General features: G+C 36.2%; 2 protein-coding genes across 2 annotated transcripts in view; both read right to left on the reverse strand.

The window, feature by feature from the left end:
• The window catches only part of MCMDC2 (minichromosome maintenance domain containing 2), a 161,766-nt gene that overhangs the window by 36,339 nt on the left and 99,385 nt on the right, over positions 1–26,042 (reverse strand). The window lies entirely within an intron of this gene.
• CSPP1 (centrosome and spindle pole associated protein 1) overlaps positions 1–26,042 on the reverse strand; it is a 62,997-nt gene that overhangs the window by 12,391 nt on the left and 24,564 nt on the right. Inside the window, exons 11-27 of the mRNA XM_054284644.1 lie at positions 25,820–25,902; positions 23,193–23,286; positions 22,179–22,236; positions 18,342–18,532; positions 17,321–17,439; positions 16,242–16,320; positions 15,792–15,912; positions 13,676–13,811; positions 11,549–11,695; positions 9,341–9,453; positions 8,129–8,278; positions 6,760–6,906; positions 5,873–5,977; positions 4,737–4,803; positions 3,154–3,274; positions 2,317–2,462; positions 1,620–1,760 (exon numbers count right to left, since the gene is read on the reverse strand). Of these exons, the coding sequence (XP_054140619.1) occupies positions 1,620–1,760; positions 2,317–2,462; positions 3,154–3,274; positions 4,737–4,803; positions 5,873–5,977; positions 6,760–6,906; positions 8,129–8,278; positions 9,341–9,453; positions 11,549–11,695; positions 13,676–13,811; positions 15,792–15,912; positions 16,242–16,320; positions 17,321–17,439; positions 18,342–18,532; positions 22,179–22,236; positions 23,193–23,286; positions 25,820–25,902 (2,018 nt within the window). The remainder of the gene's footprint in view (positions 1–1,619; positions 1,761–2,316; positions 2,463–3,153; positions 3,275–4,736; positions 4,804–5,872; positions 5,978–6,759; positions 6,907–8,128; positions 8,279–9,340; positions 9,454–11,548; positions 11,696–13,675; positions 13,812–15,791; positions 15,913–16,241; positions 16,321–17,320; positions 17,440–18,341; positions 18,533–22,178; positions 22,237–23,192; positions 23,287–25,819; positions 25,903–26,042) is intronic.

Raw genomic sequence — 26,042 nt, forward strand, 5'->3', positions numbered from 1 at the left:
ACATCTTTGTCACGTTTGTGATGCCTCTGCAAACAAATTTGAGCAAGAGCAAATCAGAGCATGGCAGCAGGACTGACAAATCTGTGAGAAGCAGCCCTGGAGGCACCAAGGCCAGAGAAGGAGGAGGAGGAGGAAGTGCTCAAGTGCCAGAGCAGAGATTCCCCTGCAGCCCCTGCAGAGTGAAGGTAGAGCAGATTGAAAGGCGCAAGAAGACAGAAGCAGCAGAGAGAAACTGCTGTGTAATGGCCAAAGTGCCCCTTCCCAAGGCTGACATCACTCACTGCATCACAGAGGTAACCTGGTACCTGGGCTGGTACCAAGGAAGGGAAGCAGGGACACTGAGAATGAAGGAGTGAAACTGGGCACAGGAAAGGGGCAGAAAAGATGCAGGCTTCATGCTTTTTATTTTCTGCTACTCAAAGTTAGTCATCAAATATTTAGGCTTATAGTAATTAGGTTACTTTTCCCCAAATCAAGTCTGTTTTGCCCACAACAGCTGCTGCTAACCCATCTCCCCATTTGCACCTTGGCCAACAAGCTTTATTCTTCTTGTTTCCCCAAAGGGCAGGAGTGAGGAGACATAAGCAAGAGAGCACTTGGGAGTCTGGCTGCTAGCAAAGGCTAAGCACCACAGAAATAAAAGTTACTTTCTCTTCAGAAATGTAGTTAGACCACTGTGAATTACAGAGGCAAACACTGTTCCAAGAAATCGAATTCTTTCACTCAAAACTGAGTTCATTTGTATAGCTTTAAGCAACTCTCATTATAATTTTAAATATTCTCTAAAACAACTGGAAATACTGCTCTTTCATGACTGTTTGTAAAAGATACCTGAATGAACCTTACATTTGGAATTAACTGTAGCCAAAAAAAGGGATCCTACATCTACTTTCACTGCTTCTGCAATATGCATCCAAAATATTTTTCATGTTAGGCTGCTAATGTTTACTATCTTAGGATCATCTCTATTTAGTGATGCAAGCAACATTTTCCTTCCAGAACCTCCAAGTAGTTACAGTATCTCACATGTGGTTTCTAAAGCAAAGGCTTTTTATGGATACAGGTTTCTGAAACTTTAAAATAAATCAATCCAAGATAATGGAAATTAAAAAAAATTCATCCATTAAAAGGAGACCAAGTTGAAGATACACTGGCTGTATTTTAATCCATTCACAGCTCAAAGCCATCCTACTTCCTCCATTAGAACTGAAAAATTGCTCCATGGAACTTATGTGCTAACACTTTTTTCACAGTTCAGCAAAAGTTTCACTGTTCTGTAGTTTTCTCCAATAAACAGCTGCAAAACCACTTTTCCTTTAGAATTTTTGAAGTATGAGGCACTAGTTAAATTACTTTCAGGGAATCAAAGAGAAGCAGTCACAAGTAATTGAAAAACCCCAAAACTAAGTACAAAACCACAAAAGCTCCCCCAAACTCTATCATTTTTATGTTTAGATTACAATAGACTTTCAGTGTTCTGGTGTTTTACTGTTTCACACTGCAGTGCTGACAGTGCACTTGAAAGATGTAAAACCAGTGCTAGTGGGTTTTAATTCTTATCAAATACAAACCACATCACTTCAAAGATTTCTGTTTATCTCAGAGCATTCATTCCTTACCTTCTGTTTCTCTCCTCATTCTCATTTTGTCAAGTTTCCTCTGCTGCTCCCTCAACAGTGCCTGCTGTTGAATCTCTAGAGTCTGGTCATCTTTTGGAGGATCAGGATACATGTGCCTCAAGACCATACGTGTTTCAGGATCTAGAGCAAAGATATGAAATTTACATTTATTCCTGAAATTAACATTTCTGAAAAGCATTTCAAAGAAATATCTAAGTCATAAAAAAACCCATTAAAAATTAGTGTCAGCAGCCAAGAGGATGAGCAACTTAGCAATGATTTTACAATTTTACTATATTAAAATACATCTTTTCTGGTAAAGAATAAACAGAAAGTTACACAGAAACATTATTTGTCGGTTGGTAAAAAAGTCAAACTCAGTCTCTTTTCAGTAACACCACAGTATCAAATGCACAAGAAGTTTAAGCAGCAGGGACAAGAAGACAGGTCAGGGCTCTGAGTGATGACACAGCACTGTGAGGCCAAGAATTCCATGGAATGGCAGGAGCAGCCCCACAGAGAGATAGATACACACACACACAAACAAAATACTGCCCACAAAGTCCAGTGCATGGCCAGTAGCTCATGAAGAGCCTGATCTTTATTTTTGTCTTTAAACCCTGCGTGCAATGGAAGGTGGAGGAGAAGGAAGATGTTTCCCTACCTTTCTTCATCAGTAACAAGAAGATCTACCTGCCTTTGTATTTAAGTTCATTAAATTCCCAGATATTCTGTATATTGACAGGATCTTGTGCCTCCTTCAAGGAAGGTCTCCGAGCTGGAGCCTGCAGACGAAGCCTGGCCATCTCAAATATGTCCCTTGGATTCTTCTCTCTCCTCCTGCTGGACAGGTTTGTAGAACAAGCAGAAAGCAATTTAACACCATGCTATTAATGAGTTGGATGGAAATATTGATAATGTTGAGATCTTTTATCTTTAAATAAAGCTATCAAAACAGGAAAATATATTTGAAAGTAAAGACTCTGCATACTGTGTTAAAAAAAAAGAGATAACCTACTTAAAAATAAAAAAACCCTCATACTTTACAGAATGGAACTAAGGCTGGTAATTGGATGTGCCTTTTCCAGTTAATTGGTATGATTAGCTAATGCATTCTGGAAGCAAACCAAATTGATTAAATAAAGAGAATATGATTTTTCAGTAAGAAAGAAAGTACTTCCACAACAGTACAGTATTTATAAGCATATTCAGCAGCTGTAGTACTGCAGTTTACAGGCATAAATTATGCCCTAGAAAAAAAGGTAATGAGATATAATTCTGCCTTAGACATCTGTTTTAGACCACTCTTCAAGACAGAGCACTGCAGCTTCTTATCTTACCAGTACAGCCACTCTTACAATAAATTTTAGCATGAGTCTTGGAAAAAACACAAACACACTAAAAAAAAAAAAAGGAAAAAAAATTATTTACAAGTTCTACCTTGGTATTTTCATTCTACTCATGTATATTGGTCAGCTACACAGTAAGTTCCTATGAAAAATCTAGCTTTTGAAAGAGAAGATTAAATTCTTACCGTGTAATTGGTACATTATCATGACTGGCCACATTTAGCAACTGTTCCTGCAGTCGCCTCTCTTCACTACGAAGCTGTTTCCTCATCTCTGATAATTCATTGATCACATTCTTCCTTTCCTCTGGAATTTAGCACAAATAATTTAAAAATAAAGCATATCAGAGCAACTTTGCTGTCTACTTATAAACATATGTAAAATATAAAGGGAAAAAACAGATATGAGGAAATGTGGCTTAAAAAAAGGATTGTACAAACACAAGAATCACAATATTTAATATACTAGAAAGATCAGAATTTATATTTTAAGACAGCACAAGGATGAGAACCCCTGAACAGCAGAAGACATACAAATGTCACTGGAAATGTTTCACTGTATTTAAAAAAGGTAAAGCTATGGGATACAAGTGGGTGTAGCCAGCAAAAAGGCTTAATTTGAAATATGCAAACCTACATAGTCCTCACATAACAGGAACTGCAGTGGTATCTGCAAGCACTCAGTATAATTTTTTTCCCTGACTCAAAACTTGATATCTGTCTGCCTAGTGCAGATTCTCTTAAGTGGTCAAGAGTTCTAACTTCAATTTTTATTACATGCTTATGTTGACTTTTCAGACCTGCTTTGGATCTGTGCTGTTTTTTGCGGTCAGGACAGCATTCCTCCACAAGTTAAACCAGTTTCAGAAATTCCTCATTTTCCAAAAACATACTTAGAGCTGGATATTTGACTAACTTTTAGATTTTAGTGGCCAGAACTTAGCAGGCAAGTCTTACTAGTTTAAATCCTCAGAAATGAGACTCAGTTTATATGTCTTTATTTCTCTCTTGACAGAAGGTCTGAGTCAATCAATTTCCAAAGGCTGAATTAAAAACCACTCTGCTTTCCATTTAGTGGAAAATTCACAAGTCCCTGGAATGGCCTCAGGTACTTTCTGCTGCAGGCTAGCACTATTTGTAGGCCATCACTTACATTTTATTTCATTTTACTTACTGCTACATTTACATATACAAGTACATTTCTTATATACTTGTAAAAAAAGTATCAGCAGAAAGATTACTGCTTTCCACCCACATATTGCCAGGATAACTAATATTAAAAAAAACCAAAGGAGATCCTTCTAGCACTTCTGAATTTTAGAACAACCAGTAAAATCTAAGAGGAATGAAGAGAGGATTAGGCAGACTAACAAAGGTAGGTAGAATTTAAGGGTTAGAGTTGCAATGCTCTACACTCTATTGGTTTAATCTTTTACTCAGCCAATCCAAAACTTGCGCATTTTGCCATATTCTGGGCACAGTGGTACCACTGTTCCAAGAGATCCAGCACTTCCCACACAGACTATTTCCATTACCAGAGTTTTTACAAAAACATGTTTCCTTATGATGACACATAATGAATGGATTTTTATTTTGTGTTAAAAATTCAGACATACCATACTAATACATTGATAGTACTAAGAGAGAAAACACCTAGACAGAAATGCAAACTTGAAAGGACTCTTCTTTTGCAGGCAAGAAAAGGAACTGTAACAGAGAAGGGGTTTGCTGTAATAGGAAGTGAGCCTGCAATGAACACAAATACCCACCTAATGAACGCAGCTGATTTCTTCGAGCAGGGACAGGTGGAGAAGGAGCTCTGGGCTGTGGAGGATCCTAGTGACCATCATCAATATCAAATGTCATTTGTAAAAGGAAGAAATTGCAGTACATTTTATTTCCTTATTTTACAACTAATGCACACTAAGAGTTGGAAGTCAGAACAGTAAACTTACAGGTTGTGAATGCCTAAGGTTTTTTAAATCTGATCTTTCAATGTATAATCCAAAATTACTATGACAATACCTATAATGCACTATTCAGAGTTCTAAACAAATCTATTCCAAGTACTACTAAAGAAATAAACCGACCTACCTCCAGAGCATTCTCCACTTTTAGGAAATTTAGGGAAAACAATGGTTTAAAGTGTGACATAAAATATTCTCTGAAACTGCACTATAAAGTATTTAGCTCAGTTCAGACAAACAGTTGGTAAAAACAAACAAACAAACAAACAAACACTTTCTCAATAAAAAGACAAAAGTATAGCCTGACATTCAAATCTCATAAACAATTATTTAATCTACTCTCTTCTAGGAGAAATTTATTTTAAAAGCCAAAAAAGCTCCAGAGAAGACTGTCAAGTAAAAGAAATGAGAGGTCTCAGAACCACTACTGTAACTCATTTGTGATGCAGAGAAGAAAGCAAAGCATATTAGGAGTAATAATCTCCTTGTACTTTGAAAAACATAAAGATTACACAAGAATGTCAGCAGCTCCAAATCAACATTAAACTTCATGCCTGAGCAAAGTTCTTCTGTGAGTGAAAATGATGAGCTGCTCGATTATATGCAAACTTTCTTATCCTAAATCTTGAGATCATCAGACCCCTAGTAAGGGTCTGGACAGTGTATGTCCTCTCCAAAATGAGGTACTCATTCCTACAGAAAATACAGATGCAGAAAAAAACCTAAAATGACGCATGTGCAAAAAAATTCTTCAATACTTGAAATAAAATTTAACCTTAAATTTCAGAGCTCCAAGACTGATTAATGTAAAGGCTGTCTCGTTATCCGTGGCATTGCAATAACTGCCAAATTTGAAAATCCTGGCATAATTTCATACCCAGTACTGTCTTAAACAAAGCAGCAGGATTTTGCTCTGACAACCTTGTGCTCTCACATACTTGTGCATAGGAAGACAGACAGCTCTCAGCAGAGGGAATCCTCTCCTCTTTTCTCGCGGATTTGTTCTGCAGGGCGGGAATGACGGGTGAAGATTGTCGTGACAGCTGCAGGGAGGAAACCAGGACTGAAACTACATCCCTACAGCTCCTGAATAAAGTGTTCTTTTGGACAGGCAAAGTTTTGTTAGTGTTTTCCCTTTGACAGAAAGAAATGTTCCTAAGTGCATATAACAACTGCAAAAATTATTTCATGTGATTTTTGTTTTCTACCTATAGAAATTTTAATACTTTTTTCCTATGCTGTAGGGAGGTTTTTTTCTTAATTTATATTTCAGTTATATATTTTTTTTCCTCTAAACACTTCCTTTATATTTTTATATCTTCCTTTATATCTGTTTATTTTAGAGAAATTACAGAAATTTAGTACAAATTTTATAAGAGAGTTTTATAACTTACTTAGATTTTGTCCATCAGAATTCTATGTGATGGATTTCTTACATCATCCAGATGAAAGGAAAATAATTAAATTTCCAAAACCACCACTGTTTAAGATGAACAGTCCTACCAGTCCTCCAATAAACAATTTTATTTATATTTACACCTCAGCAAATGCAGGTCACAGTATTTCACAGCAGATATAAAAATCAACTATTGAGTGCAGTTATTAATCTTACTTTTACTATTTTTAATGCAAATTTAACCAACAAGGTAAGTTTCTACTGCAGTATGACTGATTTTTCCATCAGCTGTTCTCTGTGCATTAAGTATACTGCAGTTTGATAAACTGAGAGGGAAACAACACTGAAGGCAGAGGTCTACGGAGTCATGTGATTTCCTTAAAATCCAGTTATTTTAATAAGTTTTCTTAGCAAGTCATTTAAACATACCATCTTCTTCTCCTCTTCCATCTTTTCTTTCTCAAAATATTGTCTAAGTTGTTCCTCTTGCTTTTCTTCTTTTTCCTTTTGTCGTTTTTCTGCCTCTTTTCTCCTTTCTTCACCTAATTGAATTATTTCTTTATTTTTCAATCTTCGCTGTAACATAATTAATACATTAAAAAAGACTCAATTAATAATTTGTTTTCTTTCTCTTTGAGAAGTTAAAATTACACATCAAAGTGATTAGTATGAAATAAAAAAAGCATATTTCATTAGTCTGACTTCAAATATCCAAATTCAAATATATCTCATGCAAATCTCAAATAGCAGCAGCCCTGGCTTTGCTAATATCATTAAACAGAATTCCTAATAACCTCTACAACAGTTTGTGACCCCAGATCTGCCATCAGCTAAGGCTAAACTGTAGCAGTCATTTCCAAAAATTAGGATTCGACTAAAACATACTGCAGACATGCACCACACTATCACAAGACCACAGACAAATTATCATCTGGTCTCAGTTTTAGTTGTGTAACTGTGAATAGCAATGACACCAGGTAGCTCCCCACTCTCTGCTAGAACAGCTCTGGTATCCAGAAGACAAGGCTCATCCAACTAATCTACTCATACTAGGGAAGGAGAATTTAGAATATAAGATAAACATTCTGTCTTAGAAATTTTTAAGTCCTACATCCTAATCTTATCTTCCATAATCCCACAGGGCACTAAAAGACTCATCTTTCTCTAAGGGCCTTGTGTCCTCTTCCTACTACTATTTATCATATTCTAAATAATGCAAATTTATTAAAAAATGAAAACCCAAGAAATAAAAATTTGGGGTATGAATTAAATCCATAGCTATTGATTTAGGTTTGAATTTACCTCCGTGAAAAGTATTCACTAGATCTGCTTGGCATTCATCAAAAACAAACAGTATTCTTATCTCTCTTATCTCCTTGCCAATTTTAAAAGTTTGTACAAAATATTCCTGCCTAGGTACATTTTTCAAATAATTCTATGAGAACTAGATTTAAGACAAAAACTGGGATTATATTTTTTTACTTCACCAATTTGATAAATCTTTTTATTGGCCTCACCACCAATTTCTTTTAGAGAGGAAAGCACCACTGCCATTTATAAAACTACAGGTTTTTTTCTTGAAAGAATTAACAATACTTCAAGTTTTCAGTATAGCATGGAGAGTGAAAAGAACGAGCTAGTTAATGCTGACAACCTTCCACCTCTCCTCTGCCTAATGCAGACCCATTTAAAAGCAAAGATCAATTCACAGGACACTTCTTGGCTTACCTTCTACACAACAGGTATTACAAAGGGTTAGTTTAGGATGGAAAGAAGTCAAAGTATCAAAATACTACACCTCCTCATCTTTCCTCCTTCTCTCCTCTAGCTCCTCTTCATATGCTTTTTGAATTCTCATCCTCTGCTCTGCGAGTCGTTTTTCCTCTTTTTCTTCTTCTATTCGAAGTTTTTCTCGCTCAGCTTCTTCCCTACGTCTCTTTTCCTCAATCTTAAAAATAAAACAAAGAAGTATTCAACTGTCAATAGCCAGTAGCAATCTGATTAACAACATTTACCACCATGATTTCTGCAGTACCTACTTGCAAATCAAAAGCTATATGGTACAACTGAAAGAATCCTAGAGCCTGTCCTATATTTCAGCTTCAGAACTCTCTAAAAATAAGATTCTATTTTCTTATTTCTTTTTTGCCATCAGAGCCACCCCTCTACAGGAAAATTATTTATAAACAATACTAATAAAACCAGAGTATTTCCTAACACTTGCTCTGTTCAAGAGGTGCTGGAGTAACACTTTTATTACTGGTTATATAATGGAAGATGGGAAACAAAAAAGATATGGTAATTATCTTTTTCCATTCCACTATTGCAGTATTATTAGACAAAGCTCTGATTTACTGAAGCAAAAGATCTGCCCATTCTTTAGTCTATCTGGCAGCCCTTTGCATGGAAAAAAAACCTTTGATCTTTTCTTTTCAAGAGATCCACATCAAACACTGCACAACTTTAGTAGTCTCTTAAATTATCTATTATTTCCTTGATAATGGTATTTAATTACACTGATATTTAATTCATGCAGCATAAGATTAAATGTCAAACATTATGGACAGAAGACATAAGCTGGTTGAGGAACAACCAGGTTTTATATACCCATCAATAAATAACTACACTATGACTGATCACCATTTCTTTTTGATGAACGTGCATTTTTGTCATGTACACCTCCAAGGGCAAACATCTTGGTTTCTGTAGTCATTTATGTATGCAAACAGTTTCAGAACTCAATACTGTATTTAGAGAGCTGTACATAAAAAAATACATAGAGCCTAGATTATAGAAGCCAACTATTAAGAAACGCTCGTCTAAGTGATGCTATTAAGTAAGCCAAAATCCAAGAAACTCCATGGTATGTAGCTTTTAGTACATCTCTTGTGTGCAGAATTGGCTGTGATAGCACAGGTAAGGTCTTTGATGGGCAGTGATGATTTATTCTGAGTGCAGATCCTCTTTGTACAATTTATCTCACTGGATGATATCTGGCACAAGCATTCACCTGTAGACGCAGGAAGTTCTTGTAGGATTCCTGTCGCTTTAGCTGCTCTGGAGATGGAGGCTCAGCAAACACATTACCTCGAGCAAAAGGAGAGGCCTGTGCAAATGTAATACCTGAGGGAGGGGAAAGGTTACAGATAAAAAACAAACTTAAGACAGGAAGCCAGAGTGAGAAATGGGGAATCCGAGACACTTGTTTGAAAAGGAAGCTTATGGCAGTCGTAACTCAAGGCTATAGCTGGGCTTGAAAGTTCTTACTTGAACTGTTTAATACCATCCAAGTGAGCTGCATTTCTACAAAATAACACCTACTAAAGTCACCTATTCTAGTGTTCAATCTGCAGCTTAGTATCTAAGAACATTACCTGCAAATTCATTAGAATAGCAAATACTTTACACCTTGTAACTTTACTGCTTGCAATTCTTTTGACTTAGAACACACAGTTATGTTCCTCAGGTTTATTCACTCTTTAAAAACATAGCATCCTAACATAACAAATATTTACACAAAATAGCAAAGGATGCTACAAAAACCAAAGCCCCAGACTGGCAAATAAAATTCTAAGCAGTCAGAAATCTGAATTCTGCCAGTATAAACTGGTTTTTGTACTATAAAGTTTGAAGCGTCAGGTTTCCTTTAGCCCTGAGTTATGACCACAACATAACCATACTGTCCCCAAAGCTCTAGATAGGAGGATTAATTCAGATGCCACACAGAGCAGGTTTTGCAGAACAGAATCCCTACAAGAAGCAGAGGAGAAAGAAAGGAAGTAAAGGAAAAGCAGAGGAAGTTGTGTTAACTTTCCAGCTCATGCAGCATGTTCTTCACTCATATCATGTCTGCTCAGAAGGATGGCGCCTCAAAGATGTGCAAGAGCAATAGCTCCACTGAGCTGAGATGATCATTACATTTCCCTATATGGTAACACCCAAGTCAGATGAATGCATAAATAACACATTAAAGTATTCTCATAGGAATTCTCATGTTTACTGCTACAGCCTAGCCTTAGGAGGATATGTTTGCATACCAAGGAGTACACTTTGAGATTATTTTTCCTTACATGGAAGCAATGCTTGAATCCTTCCAAAATCAAACTAAATTTACATGTGGCTCTTTCATGATGGAGTTACTTCCATATAAAAAAGCAGAATAAATTTTATATACCATTTAGAAGGCATGGGTGCAAGACAGACAAGTTACTATGGAAAGTATCAAGGAAAATGCCTGTTGTGTACCAGCTACTATCCTGCAAGTTCCTCTTTTAACAGGGCAGTGTACCAAAAAAACCCCCAAAAGTCCAAGTAACCAAACCCACCAAAACATACACAAAGCCACTGTAATACATGGCTGATCAAATTCAAGGTACAAGACTATAAATTTCCCATCACTGATCTGCACCACCTCCTGATCCCAAAATAAGTGATCTAAACAAGAAGCTCTTGGCTGTTTAACATTATTACTTTCACAGCCTTCCTGTTTCACTTCTTACTAAATGGTTAAATATACAACCTGCATATTGCAGTATCATTCTTTAAGAAGTGCAACAATTCAAACAAGATAAGGAAAAGTACCATCTAAGCTGAGTTGAGAAGACCATCACCAATCCTGGCCTTTGCCCATGCTAAACTAGGGACAGGTCTGGAGTAACACAGTGCTCTCATTCAGATGTCTCACAAAACGTTAGAAGATAAAAATGCATTCGTTTTAAAATATGAAAATAAATCAAAATCCTTAGAACTTGGAGGCAGTGCATAGGGCTCCATATGTACCCAATTTACCTGTAACTTTCAGAACTTGTTAACCTAATTACTGTACCAATCTCACCTTAACCTCTAACATCATATACCTGAAGATCTCCTTTTATTCCACAGTCTCACCTACTACACAGCTGTATTTTACTGTGTCATTTAAAAATAAGACAAACGTGTACAAAGATTTGATTAGAAACATCAAATCTGGAAAATTAATATACTGATCCTGACTCTTTGGGGCTAAAACAGCTTTAGTTATAAAGATGATAAGACAGATAAGATTTTAACAGCACACAGTGACAGCATTGAAGAAATTTGGGAAATAAGCAGAATACTGAATTCAGAGGTAGAGAGCACTAACACTATCACAGGACTACCAGAAAGAGGTAAAGACCATGGAATTTTGGTCACTAAGACTTATGGATAGTTAGAGGAGCAATACAGTATTCTTAAAAACCTGCTATTTTATTTGTAGATGCTTCTGAGTTCTCAGGTCTCGAGGAGGCCAGATTTAGGTCAACAATAGCCCTTTTATCTTCATTTGGTCTTGGCTCTGGATTATGATAAGCCTCTTCATTTCGCTTGTGCATGACAGTCAAGTCCGCTAAAGGAAAGGGGAAATAACTGTTTATAGTGTTTTAATCTCATCAAGGCATGCTCACTGTAGATTCTCCAAAATACAGGGGGTTTTGACCAGATTCCACTCTTCCTGAGCATATCAGCCATGATATGAAAGAAAAAAATCAGGCAAAGACAAGAATACAGAGGTGAGATTCTAATAATTAACTAGTTATTAATTAACAGATTAAAAGATTCATTTTTTCACTTGTCTTTTGTCAGGAATGATTCTTCACAACAAACCTCCCTTCTCCCCTGCCTCAAAATGCTATTAATTGGAAAGATAAAGAACTCAAAGACAAAACTGACTGTCAAGTCTGTGTTGAAATAGATATTTAGAAACCACTCTTTCTTCTATCTCCTTAAAGCTGTAAAATACTTCTGAGTTTAGTATTGATACTTTAAGTGCTGAATCTCTCTAATTACTGTTGAGGGAAATAAGTGTAATTGAAGCACTGAAGCATATTTTGGTCTTCATGTCTTCAGTAATAATCCAGGTGCAGATTTCAATATGTAAGCAAAGCAACATTATGTGACATTTTCATCAAAATTTACATGGTGCCTGATCAAAGATGTTAATTTCAGCTGATTTTGAAATGTTACCATACTACACTTAGAAGGCTCATTTCAAAACAAAAAAGCACTGCACAGTTTTCAGATTAAATTTTGAAATAGTGTTTCTGATAATTATGAATTACTGTAGTCATTTAAGCACACAGATTCCAAGAACTTTAAATTCCATGCCTCTCTGTAAAACAACCTTTGCATATATCAGAGTGTGATAAAAAGCTATTTACAGACATTTTTAAGAGGATAAAAAGACAAATCACACCACATTAAAAAGACATGTCAGAAAGCATGTCCTGTTTCACAACACTCGACTCATAGCTTATGCATCACACTGCCAAGCTATGACAGGAAAAGTATTTTACATATTTAATTCAGGAAAACAAGGTAAGAAGCTTCTTTCTCTTGGTTTCTCATTTACAGACAGAGATAAACTTCTCAGCAGTTATGTGTAGGGCTCAGGTCAGTATGAGACCTTTACATTTCCAGCCACACCACTGCTGAAGCCTAGAGGAAGAAGCCAAACACACAAATACAGTGCCTGAAGTCAGGCAGTATGAACACCTCTATCTGCCCCGAGGATAAACACAAGCTTGGATCCTTAATACAAGCTTCTAAACTTTTAATTTGGCCACAAAATCTTTAAAAAGCATTTAAACTTTACTCACTACTCTCAAAATATACTATTAATTTTGACATGTTGCTCAGGTGTCATACAACTAAAACAATTTACTTTTGTATATAAACTGTTATCCAGTAAATATTAAACAATTTATTGGAAGATTAACAACCTGGATCATAGCTATCTTCCAGCTCCCTACTCCCATCTTGTATAAAACAGCACTTGGAAAAAAGCAAGCCTTATAAAACATTACTGCTGAGTGCTCTTTATATAGCCATTTACCAGCAGTGTTACTTAGGGAAGTATAAATATTCCACTTAGCTTTGTATATTTATATAAACACAGTTCCATTTTTCATATCACAAATAGAGATTTCTAAGCCTAGAAATCATTTTTAAAAAGAAAAAAAAAATCTAAAAACCTGTTTCCTAGGACATGCTTAAATAAAAATCTTCACAACAGGCTTTAGCATATTTGTATTGCAGATAATTCTGACAGCTTGTTTTCCTCCTTCTCCCTTTACAACTGCATTGTGTCTTCACTTAAAGTTGACATATCCTGTGTTTCCCTTTTTGTTTGGATTGTACTCTTTGAATGATTCTACAGAAATCAAAATAATAACTCAATTATTCCTGGAGTACATCTCCTTGAAACAAGTCTTATTTGTCAAGGGCTACCAGTGTAACAAAACAAGGAATAATATGGCTGAATAGAGCCCTTACAAGAGCAAGAAAACATCAGCTTTGAAAAGACAACCCATAATTTTCACAAACATACTTATCAGATTTCCTTCTGCATCTTTGAGAGGAGCACCACCACCACCTCTTCCCCAGGGATTGTAATTCTTCATTTCTGCCTCTAACTTCTCCTTCTCCTCTCGCTCTTGCCTGCGTCGCTCTTCTCTCTCTCTTATCTAAAAGCAATGCAACCAAAGTTAGTTCCACAATAATATCACTTTAAGTAGAAGTTGAATAAAAGTTAACAGAGCAAACTGAATGCTCTCATCTATTTCCCTCATCTAGAGCAAGAAAATCCAAACAGTTCACTGTCCACACTGCAGACAGTGCATCACGTTCTGTTGTGCTTGGCCAGTTGTACATAATCACAGAAGCATCCTACACATGATAAAACATCCAAGTTCCAGAAATGTCCACATGTGACATTTGCACTAGATCAAAAGTTCCATATCTCTGGATCTTTGATACAGATGTTTATACTGGCTGAAAATTAAAGAGGCAAAATTCTACAATATTGTTACACTTGCTTCTCTCAATCTGGTATGTTCTGTTCAATCAAAACTTAGACTGGAGATGACTCCTAATAATAAATGCCTACACAATTCCATAATCACTCATAAAATAGTTTTCAGTGGTAGTTCACTATGATCTATGTGTGTAACACAGGAGTGTTCATATGCTCAAAATCATTTATGTAATTAAGTCTCCTAATTTATAGAATTTATAAAGTGAACAGCTGTTAAAAAGTCACCTTTTACTCAAAGCTTTTAAAACATTAACTATTTTTTGTATTTGAAATATATTAATGTAATTTTCTTAAGTTTATTTCTCATATGCATTAGAAAAACATTTCATTAGATAAATACAATTAGATAAAACACTATGAGGGTGGTGAGGCATTGGAACAGGTTGCCCAGAGAAGCTGTGGATGCCCCATTTCTGGAAGTGTTCAAGGCCAGGTTGGATGGGGTGTCACACAGCATCATCTAGTGGAAGGTGTCCATGGCAGTGGGGTTGGAACTAGATGGTTTTTAAGCTCCCTTCCAACCTAGGCCACTCTATGATGCTATAATTTCCCAGTAATCCCAATTCCATAAGAGATATAACAAGTCAACAAAGACCCATCTAGCCCCTTCAACTGTTTACAAAAATCATCAGTCAGGTCTATCTATAGCAAAAAGAAGAATATCCTGATTGCTTTCAACCATAACAACTATGAAAGGTTGTATCATGCCATGTTTATTAGACCTTTATGTCATATTGTGCAGTCTCTCATATTGCAAGGTAATACTTATTTAGGACTATAGTGAGAAAATGCCTTCAGAGAACCATATGTACAGTACCTGACACTATTCCTAAATGGTTATTCTATTCTCTATTTGCCCTTGGTTGGCAGCCTTTCCTTTATCCCTTATGCACAAACATAATTAGAACTACAGTATTTTTATTGGTATTATTTACCTCTACCAAGGAAATACATGAAAAATCAGATAAGAAAACATTAAGTGCCCCTGAACTGGGTACTAGGAAAATTTCTCCAAAAGTAACATATTTCATCATGGTCAAATACATTTTGTAACTATAAACTCCCTCAAGATGCAGCAGCAAAAGGCCACTAAAGTGAGTATAGGACTAAGGTGTCTACTGGAACAGGAGACACAAAAAATTGTCTAGTCTATCAAAAGAGAAGCTAAAAAAAAATGAGACACTGCCTACAAACACACTGGAAATAAACATTTGGCAAACCTTTGAATTAGAACTTACAGTAACTAGAAGAACTTACAGAAACTAGACTGTTCCTAATAATTATAGCAATAATGGAATATCAGAACAATACAAGCCATTCCTTTTAAGATGCAGGTTCTTATCTTCATGAAAATAATTATATAAAGATACATGCCTGCAACTAATCTGTTTGCTGTAAGATTCTTAACATTCTTTCTGCCTCTGACAAAAAATTTGAAGAGCTTACTCTCCACCTGAAGAGCTAAAATGAGCTAAAGCAGAGTCAGAGGAAGGAAGTGATGAAAGGAAGGAGAGTTAAAAAGCTTTTTATTTGTACGCTACATAAAGTTCTCTGAAAGAGTACTACAGGTAAAACCATCATATGTCAAAAAAATAAAGAATGAAGAGTTAGAAGCTTTATCACTCGGTACCTGCTGTTGTAATTCTTGTTGATAAGATAATGTTGCTTCTTTGGAAGGCTTTGTTTTTTCTTCAGAATACACTCCTATGCCTCTTTGTCTGTCTCCTGTATTCCTCTGTCCAATGTTGCTTCTAAATTGAAAAACCACACATATAAAAGGAAAACATCATAGGGTCCAGAGTGAGGTAAAAATTTTTTTAAAAATCCATTCCTGAAGTATTTAAGAGCTGTTGCTTCCCATAGCCTGGCAGTTTATAATCCCAAACATTCTCTTAAATCCATATGAAAATAGCAGTTCAATGAATTATTCTTTTATTGTCTAGATAGAAGTTTGAAGAGTTGTCTTTAACACATTTTATTTCAAAGGTATATCTGTTCTCAGCAAAATATTACCAACATACAAGAAAAATATCAAAACAGAGAAATATACATAAAGAATACAAATATAGATAATACTTACACAGGCTGCTCTACTAGAGCTTGGCCTAAAGGAGGATCCAGACTAGGTGTGGGTTGCATTCCCATCATTCCTGTACCATCTGCACAGTAAAAAACCAGAACAAACCATATTTTAAATTTTGAACGCTCAGATAGAAATATTTTCCATTATATAAAAGAACAGAGTTGACCACTCAAACTCTGTGAGTACAGAACAAACAGAACTCTTAGCTTCTATAACAAACTCAGCTAATCCTTAATGCATTCTAAAGCAAGAAATACCATGCCAAGGTACAAATCTATTTCTTAAATTCAACTAAATCCCTTTAGATTTTACAAATTACCTCAGTAACACATTCTATACCAAATAACAAAATTAGATTACTCGCTTAATGGTGACACATCATCATTCTTTCCAAATGTCATTTAAATCAACCAGTAAAAGAGCTATATTTCTAAGTTTTTTTCTCCTTTATTTTACCTTTTCTATGAAGATAGCACAAAAAAATTTAAAGTATTTCTGATTTTTTCTCTAAAAAAGAAAAAAATAAAAAAGAGAAAAACAAACACCACATAATCCAGTCCCTCCCTACACAAATCACAATAAGTTTCAATCATGAAATCATCGTGAAGTAAAGGACAGACAAAAAAGGAGTTCTTAAAATACAAAAGTAGACCACTTCATACATTATTTTAATATATTTAATGAATTAATAAATATCTTTAAAATATTGATAATTATATCTGAAATTGTAACAACACCTAAACATATAATTAATTATTACTTAAGTGATTTTAGGAAATAATATTTTAATTATCAATATTATAAAGAAAATTATCTGGGAGAAGTAACAGCAAAAAATCTGAGACTAGAGCTTGCTCAAGTGATGAACAAGATTTCAGGAAGTCACAGCCTTATTTGTTGCTGGAGAAAATTACTTCATTCAAAAACAGTACTGGAAAAAAAAGCCCTTTTAATTCAATACACACCTTAAAAATGGGTTTAATTTGTTGTTACAAGTTCTACATTGTTCATCACTTAACTAGATTAAAAGCAGTCATATGAATCACTCTAATAACCACCTAAAATCATCAACTTACAGTATGCAAGAGCAGGATCCAAGGGATTCCTAGCCCCATAAAAGTAATAAGCATCATCATAAGGTGTTTTATAGTTGTCTGTCAAAACTAGTGGTGGAGGCGGTGGCAACGGTGCAAGCCTTAAAGAAAAAAGGGACACAATTCCTTGGTTTGTTGTACAACTGAAAAGATATCATCAGAAGAATTGGGGGGAGCAGAGAAGAGGGAGGGAAAGAGAATGAAGCAGGGATGGGGATAGAAGGAGAATTCATTATGGAAAAATTCTAGATTTAGTTCAGCTGAAGACCTCTCATTAGTGGCATGCAGGAACAAGATACAATAAGTCTCAGCAGGGAATTAACCTTCCCTGAGGGAGCAGCACATGAACCCAGACTATTCCAGAGATCTAAGAACACAAAACAAGCACTCCTCCTTTAGGTGGCTCAGTTAATACTGAGTACTTCCTGGCTACATCAGTAAAGAAAACAAGGCAAGATCTGGTCAAAGGGTGAATAGCACTGCACAGCTTCAGTCACATCCTGGAGCTCCTTCTCCCTGAACAGTTCAGTCACAATCACAGCACCCAGTGGAAGCTGTCCTTGCCTACAGTGCATTCCTGAGCTCAGCCCTGGGAGACTGCTTAATTAATAGGAGCCAAACTGGTGCCACATCAGCCTTCTGAAAACATGGACTCTGCAGGGCATGGGCCCAAGCATTCTCACAACATGATTCCATATTACAGACATGGACATAATTTCCACAGCTCAACCCTTGTCCTACACAAAAATTCACTATGAGACAGCTGCCTTCAGAGATAATCCAGCCTCCATGGATGCCTTCAAATAAACCATGAGGAAACTGACACTGAAAGTTTATTCCAGTACAAAGTAGTAAGTTTTCTGTTAATTGTCAAAATATTATTTCTACCTTCATCAGCTCCTTGGAGAAGGATCAAGAGTACTACTGAGCTCTACCTCAGCAGTAATAACATGCTAAACAACAATCTTATTTAACATGTAAAATGAACATGATGGTGAAGCACCTGGGAGCCACCATTTCCCCAAGACTGCTGACTAGACCCCTCTGAAAGTCCTTATCACTCTGAGAGTCTTCATTCACTGGAGAGGCTGAACGGGCTGGCATTGGAGTCTGGAAAGCCACCCTGGGCCTTTCAGGAGGTACCTTCTCTTCAAAAGCTCTTGCTGTGAAGCCAAACTGCTTCAATCTATTTGGCTGAAGGGAAAAAAAAAAAAGAAGTAGTAAGAAAAAGAGTGAGGAAAAAAAACAAAACAAAACAGTTGCCTTATTACTAGGAAATATTCTGAACCTCCATTTACACTGGGTTAAACACTTCCCTGGACCTCAACTTTCAAATTTCAAATGTTCAAATTTCTAGTAACTGCATTTTTTTTCTTCCAGTGATCTACTGGGAATCCAGTATTACAAGGAAATTCAGAACTTTTATCAGAGATTTACAAAAAGCAACCTTGTCATTGGTTTCAGGAAGTATATAAATCTGGTTAATGTCCAGGAAAAAGAACATGTCTTTAGAACAGTTTATCTACAGCTATCAATTTTCCACAGTGACAGTATACTCATATTATGCAAAGAAAAGTTTCTGAAATCCCTCCCCTGCAACCCAAGATAGAAATAGCTCATAATCAGTAAAAACTAAAATACAAATACACAGTGAGACTTTTTCCAATAAACATTTCCTTCAATACCATTATTTTACTTTTTGAATTCATTTGGTCTTATTAATTTTTTTCAATCACAAAATTTACAAGTTTTTGGAGGGAGTTCTTTTTAAAACAGAAGTAGCAAATGTTTATTGATAACTGTCAGCCTCAGAAAAAAGTCAAAAGCAACAAGGAAATAATATGAAGGCATGCAAGTCAGTTTCAGAACTATCCTATCACACCCAGAAAGCCCTTACAGCAACTGCTCTGCATAACTATTCTAATGTTTGTTTAAATAAGGCAATAGAAGAATGGAAATAAAAATCATACACTGTATAAGTAAAAGAGATTTTGTTCTGAATTTATTGGTCCTAATATTGAAGTTCTTCAACTAACATGCATTGGGAGAAAGTAATACCCAAAACCAGCTACATATTAATATCTACCAGAAAACCATATACCCTACAATATGGAAATATTTCAACAAAATATTAAATCTTTACCTCCTCATCATTTAGCTGCAAGACAGTGTATACAAGGCAGTTAGTACTCACCAATCAAGGAATACAGTGTTTAGACACAAATTCTCAAAATCTACTAGACATAAATATTTGCTTATAGTATTTAACTTCAAATTTCTAGATGTGAACACAGAATTGGATAACAGATACTAGCTAAAGCAATTGAATTTTATAAAGCAGTCTACAGACTTTTTGTCTTTTCAAATCCAATGTCTTGAGCTGCAGAACATTTAAACCAGCCTTTCTCACTAACAGCTTTAATATGAAAGCATTCCCAAAGTGCCCCAGATTTCAGCTCTACTGCTGATTTCAGATGTGACTTCAGTACTCAGTTCATCCTGGGGATTGTTTCAGTTTAAACAAGCAGCACATACTACAATCTCCATTTACAGATTCTTAATCAGGCATTGCTATTTAACCAACCTGTAATTAATCAAGAAATGCACCTAATTAGAATCTCTTCCCTGAGAGGCAATTTAAGGCTAACAGTGACTGATGCCTAATGAATGTAGCAATTCAACTTAATTGAAGGCTTTCAGCTAAATTAGTGCTTTTAAAACACTATGCATGCTGTGTACTTGCTCTGGATAGAATTTTGTTCCTACAACAGGCACTTTGCAGACTCTGACTGAGATGTGTATGGTGTATTGAGTGCTGCAGCACAGCATGCTGCTGCATAGTCAGCTTTGATTACACAGAACTGTTTACATTGACTTTGCAGCCTGCTGAGCCAGGAGAGCCAGCTCAGTTCTGCCTCCTGCCCTGCCTGCCTCCCAGCTGCACCCTCTATTCCTCTCTCTTTCACCATGTGAATCCCTGATCAGCCAGCTGACCCCTTTATACCAACTAAAGCAGCAAAAAAGATTCAGATTTTTGCCAGATAACCGAGCTGAAAGAGTTTGAAACAGGGACCAAACAAGCATGACAGACACTTTATGCAGTGAAGGCAGGAACATGCAACCAGACAGGTGTTTTTCTTCCTCATTTAGGAGTAAAAATTTTGATTCAGCTTCATTGCTTGTCGGTCTGCATTCTCAGTCTCCTGCCTCCCAAGTTTCACAGAAAGAAAGAAATGGTTTCACAGAATATTCAGAGTTGGAAGGGACCCACAAGGATCTGACTAATAGCATCTTAGAGCTAGCTATTCATCCACCTTCATTTTCTAGCAAAGCGGACCTTCTTTCCCTTCTGCTGAACCCTCCAAAAATGGCACAAGTTTCAATCTGTGTCAAAGCATTCCCCAAAAAGAGCACTGGTGATAATTTAAACCAGTAACCAGTTACCTTAATAACCAGTCTATTCTTGTTTGAAAGTTACCACCCTACATCCTAAACAGCACATCTCCACCATACCCAAGCTGCAATGGCTTTGGGCACATAGCAAGTACATGCAAATCACACAAGTTCTGTCAGTCTCTGCAAGACTATCAGTCTCCTAATAATGTTACTGGTGCTGACAACCTGCTCCTGGATGCATGCTAATCAAAATTCTTCATGTAATCATCACCTTACTAAGGAAGTGGAGACAGTAGTAACTCTGAATTAAGTCTTACAAACAACACCAAACAACTTGCTTTTTACAAAATCCTATAAAAATGCTTGTAATCCTAAACACTATATTGGATCACTTAAAAAAATAACAAATTTAAAATTAAAAACTGTTGGAATGAGATCAACTCATCTGCAAAACAATCTTTTTTTTTTTTTAATGGAGAGAAAGCTTTCTGCAGCATATTTTGCATTCCCAAAGAAAGGCTACTACAGTGTGCATTTAAGAGACTACCACTGGACATCAAGTAATTCTTTCCATGGTATCCACTGTTGGTGGGTATCAAATTTCTATTTGGACACAGCAAAAGAAAATGCTCAATAATTTCCATGAAAATATTTTCCTCTGACTCTGAAAGTATGTTTAATGACTTACAGCCTGTGCTGCTTTTGGCTGGGGAAGAGTTAATTTTTGTCCACAGTGAAGGGGGGTGGGGCTGTGTTTTGTATTTGTGCTGAACAAATACAAATTTGTGTTGATAATACAGAGGTGGTTTTTTTTTATTGCTGAGCAGGGCTTACACAGAGCCAAGGCCTTTCTGCTTTTTCTGCTGCCACACTGGTGAGGAGCCTGGGTGTGGCTGGGGGCCTGGGAGGAGACACAGCTGGGACAGGCAACCCCAACTGACCAAAGGGGTATTCCAGACTGTAGGACATCACACTCAGTATATAAAGTGGGGGGAAGAAGGAGGAAGGGGAGGATGTTTGGAGGGATGGTTTGTCTTCCAAGATGTGTGATGGCTGAACACCTGCCTGTCCATGGGCAGCTCTGAATTAATCCCTCGCTTTGTTTTGCTGGTGTGGGCAGCTTTTGCTTTCCTTGTTAAACTGTCTTCATCTCAACCCTTGAGTTTTCCAGTTTTTTCTCTTCCTATTCTTTCTTTCCCCAGTCTCACTGGTGGGGAAGTGGGCAAGCAGCTGCTCGTGAGGCTTGGCTGCTGGCTGGGGTTAAACCATGACACAGCCTCATCATCCTGGGCTTCAGTTTTGTTGTACACTGATGCCCTATTAAATATCCCAACATTTATCATTTTATAGAAACTCCACAGAGTTATGTGACTAAGCAACCACAGTGTGCATGTGAGAAAAAAAGAATAGGCTATATAGATGAAAGAAAATCCAAATTTCCTACCTGCTTTTCTGGGTCTTGAACTCCAGAGGCAGCAACTGAGAGCTCAAGTTCCTTCTCACTGTTTTGTTTTTGTAAAAAAAGAATCAAATAAGAAAGCAATAACGACTATATTAATTCTTTCAAAGCACAAATTCACAACTCTGTAGTTAAAAGAACTCTAAAAATACAGGAAAACAGAAGACAATGATTCCACTTTAATTCTTCTGCAATTAGGGAAGGAAATTATATGATATTTGTAATACAGAAAATTCTCAAGAAGTATCTGGCTACCACCCATTTCACCTAGTAAAAATCCAACTACCATAAAAGGAGAAACCACTACAATTCTTATTTACTACAACTTTTCAGGACATTCCTACAAAATTGGTTTTTATTCACATTCAAGAAGTTAACATTAAACACATTGAAATGAATGATTTAAAAGTGCAGCAATAAATACTGTTTTGAAATTTCTGGGCTCAGGCTTGTTCTGCATAGTATGATTTTTGTCAAAATGAGTCAATAGTAACTAATTTTTAATTCCTCATCCCTTCTCTAATATTGCTGTGTGTTTTTATGTATTCAGACTATAATTCAGTAGACAGTGACTAATAGGTAAAGAAGAATTAATATTTTATTATTCTGCATAAGCCAGATGATCAAATGCTTTAAAAATCAAAGGTTACTTTCCAAAATTAGAGGGCAAAACCAAAATAATTTTCAACTTTGCCAACTACTTAGGAAATCCTGTACCAGCAAAAAAAGAAAACTTTAGTTAAAGCTTCTTTACCCTTAAGAAACTAAAAAATCAGTTGTAAAAATGAAAAAGTATCTGGGTTTTCTTCGTTCCACTGAAAGCTTGTGAATATGTTCATTAAAAACTAAAGCTCTCATGACAATGAGTTTAATTAAATGCAATATTACTCAGCTGCCTGGAATCCCTTAGTTATGAAATTGCTTCTTACCACACTGAATTAATGGAATGCCTTTACATTTCAGCCATTATCTTTTAAAAAGACAGTAACTTTCCATTACCGTCTCTTGTTCCGCTGCTGCTCAGCCATCTGTTCCATCAGTTCTTGTCTGTATTTCTCCTTTCTCCTCTGAAGAAGTTCTCGGTCCTGACCACCTAATGGAAATGACCACACACTTGGGTAAATGTTCCACAAAGCACACTAAAGGTACTGGACAAAAACATTGCCTTTCAGCCAATTTAGAAACTGAAACACAGCAGACTGTACAAACACTGTATCTCTACTGACTAAAACAAAAAAAGATATCTAGTTTTAATAGACAATTTGTTTGGAGTATGATGATCAAAACTACTAAAATTTTCAATATTATTTTCATTACTATTTTTCCTGGTTTCGGTAGGAAAATATAAATTTTCCTAATTTATAGGAAAAGGAAGCTATAAATTTCAAAGCTATTTGGTACAACAGCAACTAAAAAAAGTAAACAACTAATTTTTTTCTTTTAATCTAATGTTCGCCTAAGGAAGATACACTACAGCACTCCAAAATTATGAGGCACTATTCTGCATAAAATTGAACATTAAAACTGAAGGGAGTCAAACCCATGGGGAGGAAAGTAAATGGTTCTGATTTTAGGATGGTTCCCATGACTACTAAGAAACAGCAAAGTACTGACAGATGTGGAAATGGTGATAACAGCTCACATAGATTTTAAGGAACACAAAAAACTTTTAGTTTGTGGTAGTTCCATCCCAGTAAGTGCAGAGATCTTCTATTATTTTAAAAACAAATTCTAAAAAACATCAGCAGCACCTTCTGTATTGTATGACTATCAGACACAAAGACTCTTAAGATACTCTGTACACAAACTGACTGGACTTCTGGTGAAGTAGACCTGAATAATAAAGAGAAGGAAGCTGGAAAGAATCTAAAAGAAAAGCCAAATAAGGAACAGCAACAAAACCTGATGCATGACTAACTGATTTTTTAATTTAAAAATCAAATTTGTGATTTGTAGTCCCTGTTGTGCTGGGATTACAAAGTGACCAGAATGTGCAAGATAACCTCGTGGTTTGTGAGTTTGGGAGAGTCTGAAATCACTTCCCATTTTGAAAAAATTCCAGTTTGAATTTACTTAATCTTTACACAATACAGTTTACAATACTCTTCTAACCAGGACTGCTAGGAGTACAAATTCACACCTCTGTGTCCTCAAGTTACTTCAAATGAGATGACTGGGCAGACCAGAGAGTGACCCCTATGACACCCCTGATTTAATGTTGCCTTTAAACAGTTCCAAAAAACTGACCTGCTACATATAGCTTTGAAGATCAGGTCAATTCAAATGAAAAAATTAACAGAAATTATTCTGACAACTGTTAATCTATTTTGCCATAATTCAAAGCTAGCTTGCCTTCAAAAGCTCCCATCCAAAGCACTACTAGAGTTCTTTAATTCTTGCCTTACATTTTCCTGAATTCAGCTAAGAATGCTATGTCTTCACCAGTTTTTTTCTCTGTTACACTCAATACTAATGTTTCCTGTTAAATTTTCTGGCTACAGGAGAGACAACCAGAATCATTTTTCACAGTACCATTTTTCATATTTCTGCAATTAAAATTCACTGTAAACCTGTGTCTTTAACAATACAGAGGTTAAGATTTCTCCCATACTTCAATTTGTAAAATAATTTAATCACTTATCTGGGCCTTAAAATGTTAATAAAATCTAAGAAGAAACTTGGGCTCTTCAAAATTAATTAGTAAGTCAAACATTAATTAGTAAGTTACATTAAGGGAGAAAACGAATATGTTTTGCTTTAGCTTCTCTATGTAAATAACACTTACTTACCAGTCTTGGAGACAACTAGCAGAAGGAAAAACAAATGCTCATTTTTCTAGTTTTTAACTATTCACATGGAAAAATAACATATTGTCCTCGATTGCAAGGTAATGTAATGTGTCTATTCTATTTGCCATCTGTCAGAGGTGTGGCAGTTATCTTCTGTTACCTTGGCAGTTTTCTTTATCTCTTCCACAAACCAATCCTCCTTCCAGGAGATATCTTCTGTTAATAGGCCAGTGAGTGTCATTGCATGACTGATAAAAATTACAGCATCCCATTGTGAGAAGCTCTGCCCAGAGGGAGGAGTTAATCATTCCTAACTGGATATAATCTGAGATTTTGGGACACCAGGACAGCCTTTCCACTGGATTCCCAGAGGAGCAGCTGCCTTTTCACTGGATTTCCAGAGGAAGACCAGGCCCATCCACACCACCATTGGATCTTCAGAGGAAAACTCCACCCTTCTACAGGATGCCTGCTCCAACAGAACCACACCTGACACTCCAGGAGGACTGCAGCCACTATTCAATTGGACTGCTACCAGCACCCTGACCAACAGGCTGTCAGGTCGTATTCTAACTCTGTCAGTGTTGTTTTGTATTACTGCATTGTTTATTTTATTTTGATTTTCTTTCCTAATAAAGAACTGTTATTCCTGCTCCCATATCTTTGCCTGAGAGCTCCCCTTAATTTCAAATTTATAACAATTTGGAGGGAGGGAGTTTACATTTACCAGTTGAGGGAAGGCTCCTGCCTTCCTTAGCAGATACCTGTCTTTTTAAACCAAGACACATATGCAAAGAAAGGCTAACTCAGTGTTATTAGTGAGGTTTTTATACATACCAAGAACAAGGCCTGTTGCGTATCGCCTGTCCCCTGCAGACTTGGCCTGTTCACTAGCTGAAGAACTAATCTGCATCTGATTTCTGGCAAAGACAAAAAAGAAAATGGAGTGATCAAACTCAAGAATTTCCTACACAGTCTGTGGGAACCATGACAGACTCACTTGCATCACTATGTGACACATTTGTGACAAACAGTTTTCCTACAATCCAAAGAAATATCC

The sequence above is a fragment of the Melozone crissalis genome, unplaced genomic scaffold (genome assembly GCF_028551555.1).
Source record: "Melozone crissalis strain CALT ecotype California unplaced genomic scaffold, PUWL_Pcris_2 ptg000042l_1, whole genome shotgun sequence".
Lineage (NCBI taxonomy): Eukaryota > Metazoa > Chordata > Aves > Passeriformes > Passerellidae > Melozone > Melozone crissalis.